Here is a 13,424-nt window from a genome sequence, read left to right on the forward strand (position 1 = left end):
AATGCTAACAAAGTGGCGATAACAGCGCAAAAAGGTCTCATAAAACAGAACCATGTTTCTATACGTGAAGCTGAAGCTGCATAAAACTATTCGGTTCAGGGGTTTTATATGTGCGAGTCCCCGATAAGAAACGCAGTAAATTCGGGCTTTAATTTTGAAGCTTTAACAGGAAATCTCGTCTGTCACACTCTTCCGATCTTGACTACAGTCCTCGCAGCAGCCGACTCTCTCCTCTCCACTGAAAAAAATAGAAAAAAAAATTCGCTTGCAGTCAAAAACAATGAGGGCGCACGACGCGCAACTCGCTCCGAGCCGCTCAGCCAGCAGCGCACTTTTACCTCCCGGAGGATCCGTGGCGTGTGGCTGTGCGCCACCCGGAGGGAGAAGGTCAACGGGGATATAACTTGACTGTCTGAGGAGTTTGATATTTTTGGAATCAGAGGAGGCGGGAGAGAGAAATCATGCCTTTTTGTAAACGCACGATATTTCCGAAAGATGTGTGCAAGCCCGACGGCAAGAGGCTGCAGCACCAGCAGGAGCAAGGGGAGATTTTCGGGGACTTGGCGGACGTGTGCAGCTTCACCCTGTGCTCGGTGCTCCGACAGCTCTCGGATTTGTCCCGGCACTCGGTGAGCATCCTGGAGGAGCTGGAGGGAGACCTTGTGTCCATCTGCCACCGGTCCTGCGCGCTGGAGGGCAGAGTGGTCCGACTGCAGAGGCACGTCGCAGAGCTGGTCAGCAAACCTCCACCGAGAAGTAAGAGAGATAAAAAAAAAAGAAAAAAGAAAAAAAAGAAGACGCTTAAGTTGAGCTGACGGAGCTCACACCTGCGCTCACTCCTGCAGAAGGGCTCAGCTGTTTGTTGGTTTGTTTTTAGTCTTGTGTGTGGTGACTTGAGTGAAAGTTTTGTGGAGTCAGCGCGCGCTCTGACACTCTGGGGTTTCACTGTGACAGTCTCCACAGTGACAGAGGGCCAGCCCTGCACGTGCGCGTGAGCGAGTGTGAGGTTTGTTATTGTCAGCTGTCAGCAGAGCGCTCTGCCTTCAGTTACTGCGGGACACACCGCAGGTCACTTTGGGAAGATGAAACTACATGTTTGATTTAATTTGCTGACACGTGACGGTTGAGGAGGTGGAGTTCATGTCCGCTCGGCAGTGACCGAGGCTTCATAGCTGTTCGGGACGGCATGCGACTTTGGCTCAGGGGTGTGCAAGTTTACCAGATGCCCCTGAAAGCAGCACGTTGTGGGTGTGGAGAGTGGAATGTGAAGTGGGTGAAAATGCGTGGATGTCATGAGTGTTTTAGAGTTTTGTCGCTGTGGTCTTCCCTCTTGTTTATCTGTAAACACAGTTTGACCTCAGCTGCCGGCTCCTCTGCTTGCGTGAACGATGTGTGAGCAGAGGCGTGTAACTGTTTCCCGGGGAGGGGAAACTCTACTCTGATCCTAAGAGCTTGGAAAAAGCGACATACATAAGTTTGTTGAAGATGTTTCTTCAGTTCTAAAACCAAAAAGCGGAGAGGCTCAAGTATCTAAACCCTAGTGGGGGTTTAGATACAACCACCTCAGGAGGTGGTTGTTGACCCACTATTAATCATGTGCGTCATCAGGTGAGCCAAGATGTGAGCTGTGAAAGCTGGAGTCTCATTAACAGGTTACTCTAGATTGTGGATTTTATAAGTGAGAGATTAGCAGAAGATTTAGATATTTGGTGTTTAGTTATCAGAGAAACCAAGATGTTCTGGAAATCTGTTGCAGGCACATGTTTCAGGCTCACCTGCAGCCCTGGGCACAAATACAGATGTGCTGCTTGAAGTTTAAACATCAGTTTGTATTAATATGTGTTTTGCAAAGTGCTGAAATGAGGGTTAGGATTAAAGACTTTGCTAAAGGAAAAGTAAAGAATGAGTAAGGGGATTCAGTGCTTTTGACCACGTGCTTACATGGTCATCGTGTCAAACACAGTAGCTCAGAAAGTTTTGAATGAATTCTGATAAATCTTTGCAGGGGTGTAGAGTGACGTCATCTAACATTAAAAGGTCTTCAAGGTCAACTTCAAGGCCTTGCAGTATGATAGTGTGGCGTGTGTTGTCCAAATTATAGAAAGTACCATATAAAGATGTAAAACATCATGTCACGTTTGACCTCTGACCTCACCTTTGGGTTTCACATGTACCCTTCTTTCAGGTTGACCTCTAAAATATGTCATGTCTTGAAGGAAAATATTGCTAAGAGAGAGAAAAAGGTAATAATAAATTATCATACTGATAATTATGTCAGGTATATTAAAGGTAAATAACACAAAGTTGTTTTTTACACGTGCAAAGTGCAGGCTGCAAACTTAAAGTACATTCATGAATATATATACAAAATACAATAGAGTTCCCTTAAAAGTAAATATGGCCCACAGAGTGAGCTGCCTTGGCAGAGGTTTGTGCTCTCAGAGTACTTATTGTTACACTCAATGTATCGCTGTGTAGGTATCTGGGTGCCTAGAAAGAAGACAGCTGGACTTCTTTAGTTTCTTGAAGATCTCATGTACCATCCACACTTGTACCCTTAATAGATGTATATTAAGGGTACTTTACTAAAGTAGTTGATTAAATGTACTGAGTGACATCTTACCAAGGGTGCTGTCAGTATGATCATCCACTGGCGTTGGGCATGTTTTGAAGCATCCTTTCTTCTAACTTTGAGTGTCGTGCTTGGTCTGTGTAGCAGACACATTTGAACCTATTCTGGCAGTTGTGGATTGGTTATGACTCTGGCAGATGTCTTGTGGTCCAGATGTGGTTTAAGAATCAACGAACCAGGCTTGACATGAGGTATGGCAGATGCCTGGGTGGGACAGATGTGGCCCAAATGTCATGACACTTGGTATCTGGCCCTTATAAGATAGACATGTGGATGGCATCGGTAAAAGACCAAATAAGAAAAACCGAAAGAAAGATGCATATCAGTTCATAACCTCCAACGTGTATTATGGAGTATGTTCTTTCTGTTGTTGGTAATTAAGGATTTGTCATTAAAATAACAAAATGTACAAAATGGACGATTCAGTGTAACACAAATTGAGTGGCCGTTTTCCCATTGGTTTCTTTGGGGTGGCTCATGTGGTAGAGTGGGTCGTTTACCAATTGGAAGGTCTGTGCCTCAATCCCTGGCTCCCCCAACCCCACATACGACACATACCAAGCATGTTGGTGCTGTAGCACTTGTGGCTGAGGTTATAGAGCAGGTTGCCTACCAATAGTCATCTCTGGCTTTTCCACTCCATGTGTCAAAGTGTCCTTGGGCAACATAGTGAACTGGACAGGAAGACCTTTACAGCCACGGCTTTCGCCCCCTGGTGGTCGTTAAAATAGAATGCAGCTTTAAGGGATTCCCTTGTTGGCTTCTCTTTTCAGACCTGGAAGTGTAATTCATCTTCTGTCCTGTGTATGGCAGGGACGTCAAACCCATTTTACACTGTGGGCCACATACATAAATACATACCAGACCACTGAAACTCGTCTTTCGGTGGGTTTGAGAAGTTTAACTGCACATTTAACCACCGAGATATCTAAACATATGAAAAAGACGACTTTATCAGTAGGAAAAGCTGTAAAACCAAATTAGAGTCATTTGAATAACAATACAGTTTTTCCTGCTCAAGCAGAATAACAGAAAAGAAGTGTAAACATCTGGCATGTATATGATTTAACTCTGGTCTCTGGTACAAGCTGCAAAAGTTTGCAGCTGAGTTTTCCCACCATTTAAAAGTAAAAAATATTCATTTTGTTTACAAGGGCTGGGCTGTGCACACATGAGACTGGTCTGATGAAAAATTATCTTCAGAGACACGAAACAAATAAGGGAAAATTAATTTCCTAGAGCACACATCAGCAGATTAAAAGTCATTATTACTTCTGCTGTGAGACTGTGCTGCGTGTGCCTACCAGTTACGATGGATTAGGGAGCGACACTTGAAAAGAGACAACCATGTGAGGACGTCGGTCAGAGTTAGCATAAAGAGGGTTTGGTTTTGATTTTACACGTGGCAGTGGAATCAAACACATTCTGTGAAAAACAAAAGGCTGGAAATCGGTCCAATGACGCAATAAAAAAAACTGTTCTGTAATATCTAACACGTTTGTGGATGCTTTCATCTGATGGTACAGAGATGGCCAGATGCATGATGGGAAATTTGCACTGTGGTCGCGAGCCTGTTTCGCTCTGCAAACTTTGCACAAACTTATCGAAGGCAGCTTTGACTGTGTTTGCACTGCAGCTCGAGCGCGAGCCGATGAATAAAGCAAGCTGACTGTGAACATGAGTTTACGAGGCTGTCAGCAGGCCGTGTGTGTGTGTGTGTGTGTTTGTGAACACGTACAGCACGATAAGACAGAAAGAGAAAGTCACTCTTAAAACAGACCAGATGTAGAGCTGGAAGGAGGAGAGGATGGGAGATAAAACAAATGCAGTTCATCCTCTGGTTTACTTTACAGAGACAAACTCACGCATGTGTTGGCCAGTGTGTGTGCGTGTGTTTTAATACATGAGCTCATCGGTGTTTGATGCTCCTCACTCTTCGCTCTCCTTTCTAAAATCCTGTGTGGGCTCTTACTGTATCGCTAACACGTGGGCCGAAGCGCACGGCTTAATAATCAATACAAGCCCGCCTGGGCCTTCATCTTCCATCGTCATCTGAACTTCACCGCCTCTTTCTCCCTCTCTCTTACCTCCTACTGTCTCAGCAAGGATGGAAAACACTGATTTGAATTTCACCAACAGAAAAAGGAGGACTAAGTCTCCTTAAAGCACTTTGTATTGTAAGATAAGAACCCTACATTACTAAGAGTAACTCCAACAATCCAACAAACTATGAGCAAGCACTTGGCGACAGCGGGGAGAAAAAACTTCCTTATAACAGGTAGAAACCTCCTGCAGAACCAGGCTCAGAGCCTGAGTGATGCTTAAAGCGCTAAATCCTTTAAAAAAAAAAACTTTTCTGCAATGAACACAAAGAGACGCTTTTACTTTTATTAATAAGACTCATAATTTTGTAAAGAATCAAAGCCCCCACCCCTCAGCAGTTGTAGTGGGTTTGTAATGTTGGCGGCTCTACTGTATAGAAGCTAGATTCTGGCTACTTTTTTTGAATATTTAAAGAAATAGAAACATAATTATTTTCCATCTGTTTCATTTTCCTTTGAGTTGTCTGTTTTATTAACTACTTTAGCCTCTTGCTAACGTTAGACTTGCATCAGTAGTAACTGCTTAGTTGATGCTGATTTTATTCTTTGTGACTATTTTGCTTTAAAAAACTACACAAGGTGAAACAGACATTTTATGTCATTTTTGATACTTTCCTTTGATTTTTCTGGCAAATGTTCTTTTTAGCTTTCTGTTAGAGGCTCGTGGCTAATGCTAAAATAGTATCTCTCATGACATCAGTGGAATCAGCAGTGGCCTAATTGTACATGCTTCGACTGAAGTTATAAGATAAAGATTAAACTCATCAGTTACACTCCCCTACTTTAAGTATAAATGCAGTAAAGCTGTTGCAGTAAACACTGGGAGATTTCCAGAGCAGCTGTGCCAATATTAGCTACAGTGTAAAGTCATGTTATAAGATTAGATATAGACTCGGCTGATTTTCAGTCAGTCTCACGTAAGTTATCAACCGGACACGTAGTAGTTACATTCATACTGTGAATGAGGAAGTCACAAATTTCAAAAGTGTTTGTAACAACAAACCGAATCTATGCCAGCTAAATCACCCCCACTCAGCTGAACATGGACATTTTTAAGAAGCTAACAAAGGGTTAGTGGCTCAAGCTAAAGCTAAAGGAAGGAGCCTCAGTATAAGCAAAAGGTCAAAGCAGTTAGGGGGACAATTATGGGGATACAGAAAAGCGTTAATGTTGATCTCCTGGTATAGCGTGAAGTTATAAACATTCTGGAAATTAGTGTAGGTACCTGATATTTGTTTTGTTATGTGACTCAGCTGCACCTGATTTTGCTTTGTAAGCTTAAATATGTCAGGTAATGGTAGGTTTACAGCAACTCATTCTTGCAACTCATCGTTTGGGGGTGGGGGGTGGGGGAGACAAAGTTTAATATCTGCTTTGAAAATATGAAAAGTTTATTTTTGTTTGTATATGTGGGAGTTACAGGTCTTAGGGGGGGAAATTGGCAGGTCAAAAAATCAGAATCAACCAAGAACACTGCAGTCGGTGCATCTCTACTCTGTCAGTCGTTACCAGCCAGGAAACTTTGTTCATGTTCATTGGGACCTTCATGATTTGCACCCCCACTCTGCCTACCTGACTTTTTACTTTCACTTCCTATCACTGGTTAGGTTTAGCTAGTAAAAATTACTTGGTTAAGGAAAGGGGAAGATCAGGCGTTGGGTTAAAACAGCCCTATAACAACAGTAACACTGCTTGTTCACAAATAACATTTACTGATCACTTGCACTTAAGCTATAGCTCACTGAGTAACAGCAGAAAAAGAATCTTCAATAAATGGGCCACACTGCCAACTCAGGTCCTAGGGATGAGGTTAATTGTTTAATAGCAATATTAGTATTTGGCATTATTTAATTTGTGAATGTAGTTTTTTAAATATATATTCCTTTGTGTATTTTTTAACTTTTGAAGGACTAAGTGGTGTGTTTGTTTACTCTAACTCTGAATCTACAGTCAGTTTTTAGATCACAATGATCAAGTAAACTTGGGATGAATACCACACAATGCTGAGTGGGACTTTTAAAAACTGCGGGAGGCTCTAATAAAACGCCCTGGGCTTTGGAGCTTTGACTGTATGAAGTAAGCTAGGTAATTTGCAGCTTATAAGTATAATCCATTTCTTGCACTTGCTCTCATGAGTTTGGTTTTGGAAAGGCTTAAAACAGAGCCCACCATCGGAGGTCTTTATGGAAGACTTATCTCCTACTACAGCCCCATGTTTGAGCACACTGCTCAATGAGCGCCACCTGTGGTTAGTGTTTGGTTAGGTTAAGATAGTTGAGGGTTTTCCAATTTGTAAGGATGAGAAACACTCACATTATTTTCTCTTATTCATTTGAAGAAAAAAATCTTGGATCTGTGCTTTTTCTCCAATAACAACCACTGACAATCCGCCCTCTCCACCTGCCAAAAAAAGTGGAGTTGCACACACAGTAAAACACACGTTTCCAGCCTGGATGAGGGGATTTTTTCCACCCAGTGTAGACTTTGTACAGGAGTCGGATCTCCTGAGCCGCTTCCAAGATCTCTGCACTGTGAAACACTGGAGGGAATCGGAGCTGGCTTCCTGCGCCCGGAGAGGAGGGGAGGAGTCGCACTGATACGGAGAGGAAGAAGATGTCAGTCGTCGCTTTGGAAAGCGTGATAGCGGGAGGAATGTGTGTGTGCATGTGTGTGTGTCCACTTTCCACTGGAAGTTGTCACTCAGAAGGGCCTAAACTTGAGGAGTTTGCCCTCTGAAACACCTCCTCTTCAGCCTTTTTCATACTGGGCTCATTTCCTGCCATTTTTTGTTGGCTGCTGTTGACCCAAAGTGGGGCAGGAGTATCCCAAGTATGTGAATGGGAACCAAAGTTTGGTGTTTTCTTTTTGTGCCTGTTTCCAGCTTTATACTATGTGGGAAACCACATTCCTTCTTTGACCTCGCACTGATTTTTTTTTTTTTTGAGTTTCTTGTAACAAAATGTTCCCTGCTCTGCCTCACAGTCCCAGTCGTGTTAGACGTTTGCATGAAAAGCACATTTTAATCCGCTTGTGGACAATTCCTAGTTCCTGAGCTCACAGCAGGTGTTATCCCTGAGGTGCTAAAGGCAAAGCACCTGCTGTGACATCACTGAATAGGGGTGTGGCCTCAGGAGATCACTGTGGTGCTTTCTTTTGTTCTTGCTAATTGCTGCACCAATATGTGAAAGATTCATCCACTTTTGCAGGTTTTTATTATCTAAAGCACATAAAAGTGTAGAAATTTATTAGAAAATACTTTAACGAAAGCAACATTACACCAGAAACTATGCCTCAAGATGCTTTATATTTAAGGTAGAGACAATTATACAGGGAAAATACTAACATCAAGTAAACGATGGCTTATCTGAACAAAGGGGACATTTTAATTTTGTTCATATCATTCAGCATGTAGAGAACACAGAAATTGTTTTGCTCCTCTATTTGAACCTAAATCATCTTAATCAAAGAGCCAATGGGAAGGAAATGATTTAAAAGACTTTCCCTCCCCCCTTCTATCTCGTTCCCATGGGTGGATGTCGCCCTCATGACTTAGTATCCCTGCATCTCATCCCCTTCCCCTCCTTTCTCACATTTTTCTCTTCTTTTTCCATCTTCCAACTCTCCTCTGTGACAGGAGACAAAAATAATCCTAAAACCTGTTTTTAGCTATGGTCAACGTTTGATTTTAGACTTCGCGGCTTTGGATATGGAGGTGTTTTGTAATCCCACAGTTTTTTTAATCATATCTACAGTCCGTGAACTCTTTCCTTGAGCCAAAACATTCACTTCTCCTCATCCTCCCCCACCATCTCTCTTCCTACAGCTGGTGATTCAGAGGGCAGCGGTAGCAGGACTGAAAAACTTCCCGCCACCACTCCAAATTTTTATTTAAAAAAAAAAAAATCTTATTTTTGTTTTTAGTTGAAATCAGTATTTGGATCTGCCAAATTTCCAGAGGCAAATCTCATTTGCACATTCTCATACACTAGGTGGAATTATTCATCAAAATGGTGTATTATATAATGTCACAGAAAACTAGCAGTTTCAGAGCTGCAAACATAAACAAACTTTAAACCAAAGCTGATCATGTTTTTTTTTGGGAGTGCATAATTTAAAAGTTTAATTTTTTGGAATTCACAAACAATAACTTCAAAATGTCGACATGTATATACTTTTAATGAGATGTTTTCATGTATAAACAGCATGGTGGATCAGTGTTTGACATTGCTGCCTCACTGCAGACGGGTCCTGGGTTCAAACCTGGGTAAGACTATTCTGCTTGGAAATTGCCTGTTCTTCCCAGGACACCCAAGCAAAAACGTCATTCTTAATCTCAGGATTTTCAGTTCCTGGTTAAATTAAGGTTGAAGAAACATGTAGACATTAACCAAACACAGACGTAAACTGTCTTAGGGTAAATTCTTTGGTCTTTCGATTTTCCGGCTTCTTTCATGGTGATGGACAAACTTCCTTTACCGTGGACAGTGGTGCTGGTGTGGCTTTAGCCATGGTGCTTCTTGGGTTGTTCCTGAACACTCTAACCAATTTCTTTATATGAAGACAGTTTGGTCTCATTCCAGACCCGCTCAGCAACCTAACAAACCCATGTCCAATGGCACGAGGGCTATGTGCATTTTTAGTGCTGTTCGTGTTTCATGTGCAACTGTTGGTATATATCTTTTTATTTCACAAGCTGTCATGCATCTGTTACAGCCACAGATTATTGTTACCAGTATATCTAACACCTACAACCTCTCGGACCAAAGAAATACCTAAAGTATCATCACATTTCCTGAATTTTGCCACTATTTGGTACTGCAGTGTTGATTTTTCTTGCACCAACAGCCTATAAATGTTATAAAAGTTAAATAAGAATACTTAAAGTGTTCCCCAAAAAAAGTAAGAATATATGTCTGAATGAGTTTTCCTAAAATTGATAGCAGATTTAAAAAAGACTTGAGTGTTTTGTGATCACAACGTGTTAATCAATAGACTGTGTTTCTGTTTTGTGTTTGACGAGTTTCATACTTGAAGGAAGAATCGTTCAGCTAGTGTTGTTGAACTTGGTGTTCTGCAGGGAAGCCTTCTAAGTCCTCACATATTTTCATAAATACTTTCATAAACTTATCTTTCTGGGTAAAATTTTTATCCCAAAAATGTGAAACATTTCAAATGTTAAGAAGTTAAGTTTGTATGTATTTCAGCAGACAGCCTCAGTTATAGGGCTGCACGATTTTGCATAAAATGAGAATCACGATTTTTTTGGCTTAGAATTGAGATCACGATTCTCTCACGATTTTCTTTTCCAGTATAAATATTTATTGCACTTATTAACTGCACATCAACTTCGTAACAGTTGAGACTGAACATAAAAACAATAAATAAACATAAAAATAACAAATGTCTCATGTTTTGTTGTTGCCGCAAAATGTTGTACTGCTTGAAATTCCGTCTCCACCATTGCTCGACACTGCGTGTATAGAGCAGGTAGTGCAACAATAGAAAAATAGTTGCGGGACGGCACTGTGTAGCGTTTGTCTAGGGTGTTGATCATTTTCCTAAATCCCTCGTTTTGCACAGGGTTGATGGGAGCCATATATTTGGTCAGGTGATAAGTGATAGCCTCCGTAATTTCTTTGTGCCTGCGGGAGTTCGACGTGTATAGTGAAGCGCTGTATAAGGTTCCCGTTATTGGTGTTTGGGTGGTTTACCGGGACAGATTTTCTCCTGTCACTTTCTCGTCATCCCTGACGTGCTCTCCGTTGTTTTTTCCCTGCTAATTTTAGCATCACACGGCACAGCTTCTGTATCACGTGGTATAAGGCTCCGCCCTAGTCATTTGTTGAGCAGGAAGAGTGAGCGCTTGTTTTTATGCAGATTACGTCCCGGATAAAAATGCGGTACAATCGTCGTCGTCTTTTTTTTTTTTTTTTTTAAATCGTTGTCATTTGGAAATGAGATCGCGATTTTCTAACGATTAATCGTGCAGCCCTACTCAGTTACACTACTGTCATCCTAGTAGATGATTTTTGTGTTTTTGACTCACTCTGAAAGCATGAGTATGGGTGTTTTCTTGCAAGGCTTTATGTGACTGCTCAGTTTTAATGTGTGAGAGAGAGCCATTGGTTTATAAAGTTAGGATTATTTGGAGGTGGGGCACAAGCCCCTATCCGATCGTTCAGTCTGACGTCACTAGCCGTGTCTGGGCCTAAACTCCGCTGCAGGTCCATATATCAAACGATCACTATGGCATTACTGAGAGTTAAAACACTGTCTTAAGTCTTTCATCTTTAATAAAATGATCAGCGTTCTGCTCTACCAGGTGTAACAACTGAGTTCAACATCCAGGCATCCAAGAAAACAGAATTTATGACATTTAACGGAGTTAGAAGTTAGCAGGAAGTTAGCTCGCTAGCTTCCATCTAAATACAATATAGCATGTCCTGACTGCGGGGTTTTGGAAACAAATTAAAACGTACAGCTCTGCTATCACTTCCAACATAAATGAAGACAGAAAGCTAAACAGCAGTGACGTTTGTAGGGTTACTGAAGTTGGGCTAGCTGGTATATAACGATGTGCTACGTGACCGCTAGCGAAACAGCTATGTTAGCATAATATAAACAAGCTAACTTTTTTTCCACTCGATAAAAGTTAACATGAGTGTTCTCGGTGGTCAGGAACAAATGTAATCGCATGGCAGGATGCTGTAAAAGGACCAAACTTCAGCCAGGAGAACAACTGAGATAATCCATCCACAATACGAGGTTAGTCATTCATATACTGCTGCATGGGCTGGGCTGTAGTTACATCCTAAGGTTTTACAAACTGAGCTTAAATAAATGATTAGTGGTAATAAAAGCCGAGGGAGGTCAACAGTGATCACTGACTGTTTTAGGAGCTTTTTGAGATCAAATAGAAGAAAATACAAAACATTAAACATGTTAACAACACAAAAGCCATATTAAACGCAGACTACTTTAGGCCCGGAAGTAGGATTCGTCATGTCATCACTTAATAATCGGATAGTAGACTTTGTGGGAAGAGTGGCTGTTAATTACCCACAGTGTGTGTGTGTGTGTGTGTGTGTGTGTGTGTGGGAGAGAGAGTGAAAGTGCTGTTGTGACCTCAGTTTATGAAAGCGAGCTGTGGTTTCAGGTACGGAGTCAGAGAAGAAAGCCTACTAACAACTTCCTGTCTTGGCTGAGAGCCTGGCCCTTTCTCTCTCTCTCTCTCTCTCTCTTTCACACACACACACACACACACACACACACACACACACACACACACACACACACACACACACACGACCCCATTCAGCTATCTTAGTGAGGACCTTCATTGACATAATGCTTTCCCTAGCCCCTTACCCTAACCCTAACCATTAAAAATGAATGCCTACCCCTAACCCTTACCCTAAACCTAACCATTACCTAATTGTAACCCTGACACTAAAACCACATTTTGAGCCTCAAAAATGCCTTCAAATTTGTGAGGACCGGTGAGTGTGTCCTCACAAGTGACTGTTGGTTCTCACAAGTATAGTAGAATGCAGATTTCGGTCCTCACGAAGATAGCTCGACAGGAACACACACACGCCCGCACACACACACATCAGACACTTCAGAGGACATTGTCTTATAATTATGCATCTTAAACCTTCCCCAGTGTAAACTTTAATGATTTATATCGACATTTCCTGATAATGTCCCCACAACAACAGCAAAACAAACACACACATTTATTGTTAAATAAAGGGACTTAATGTTCTACCAATAAAACAAACAAATGCATAGCCAAAAGGAACAAAACTTTTACATTTTGCGCCCTCTGCTAGAGCTCGTATAGGCTTCAAACAGCCAGTGTATCCTGTGTGCATGTGTGTGTGTGTGCTGTAGTCTTTTGTGCTGATACCTCATGCTGTGAACTACATGTAGTGTGTCTTTCTCTAATATCAGCAGCAATTTGTCAATGTGTAGACACACAGACACACACAGAGGTGAACAGCTTGAACAGGCATGAGAGAAATGGATAAAAATCACAGGCAAAGTAGAAAAAAAGATTAAATGGGTCGAGGAAAAGGCACAAAGTGAAGAGAGAGGAAAAGAAAGAAAGGAGGAGGGAAATCCAGAAAGGATGGGAGGATCAAGACAAGGAAAAACACAGACATTTCTGTCATTTTTCTTCATTTGATATTGCATTTGTCACTGTTTTTGTGAAGAAAAGTCTTTGAAACTATGCCCTGCAGTCAAACATCTAATTTTGTAAAAACAAATATGTGTCACTTACTCAGAAAACTGAGTAATGTTTGAGTCTGATTTTGTTGTAAACACCCTGCAGCTCATTTAAATTGGCCCTGATATTAGTGCCTAAATGTTTTGCATGTATTTTCAGCCTCGTATTTGCCAGAACTTGAAGCACTTTTAGTGGAGAATGCTCAAGGAAAGTTCTCCTTTACCAGTGGGTATTCCCCTCTGGTGGGATATGGAGCAACTGCAGGTGTGGTGTGGACAACCAGGTGAAAATATGAAGTGAAACTAATGTGTACGAAGGACTGTTAAAGGAAAACAAGTAAAATTCATTTTGACTCTTTTATTGTTAATAACTGATAAAAGAAAATGTTGATCCTTTTTTGGCTTCTTAGGTGGGTTGTGCCAGAAAAAAAATTGATCTGTATTTTTATAGCAGCAAA

At 41.4% G+C, this 13,424-nt stretch overlaps 1 protein-coding gene across 1 annotated transcript in view; it reads left to right on the forward strand.

The window, feature by feature from the left end:
* Nucleotides 1-290: 290 nt before the first annotated feature.
* The window catches only part of nhsl2 (NHS-like 2), a 215,552-nt gene continuing 202,418 nt past the window's right edge, over nt 291-13,424 (forward strand). Inside the window, exon 1 of the mRNA XM_085349362.1 lies at nt 291-756. Coding sequence (XP_085205488.1) covers nt 462-756 — 295 coding nt within the window. The 5' untranslated portion in view covers nt 291-461. The remainder of the gene's footprint in view (nt 757-13,424) is intronic.

Source organism: Diplotaxodon limnothrissa, linkage group LG3, assembly GCF_057381915.1.
Source record: "Diplotaxodon limnothrissa isolate DT_005_m linkage group LG3, D_limnothrissa_male_GT1.1, whole genome shotgun sequence".
Lineage (NCBI taxonomy): Eukaryota > Metazoa > Chordata > Actinopteri > Cichliformes > Cichlidae > Diplotaxodon > Diplotaxodon limnothrissa.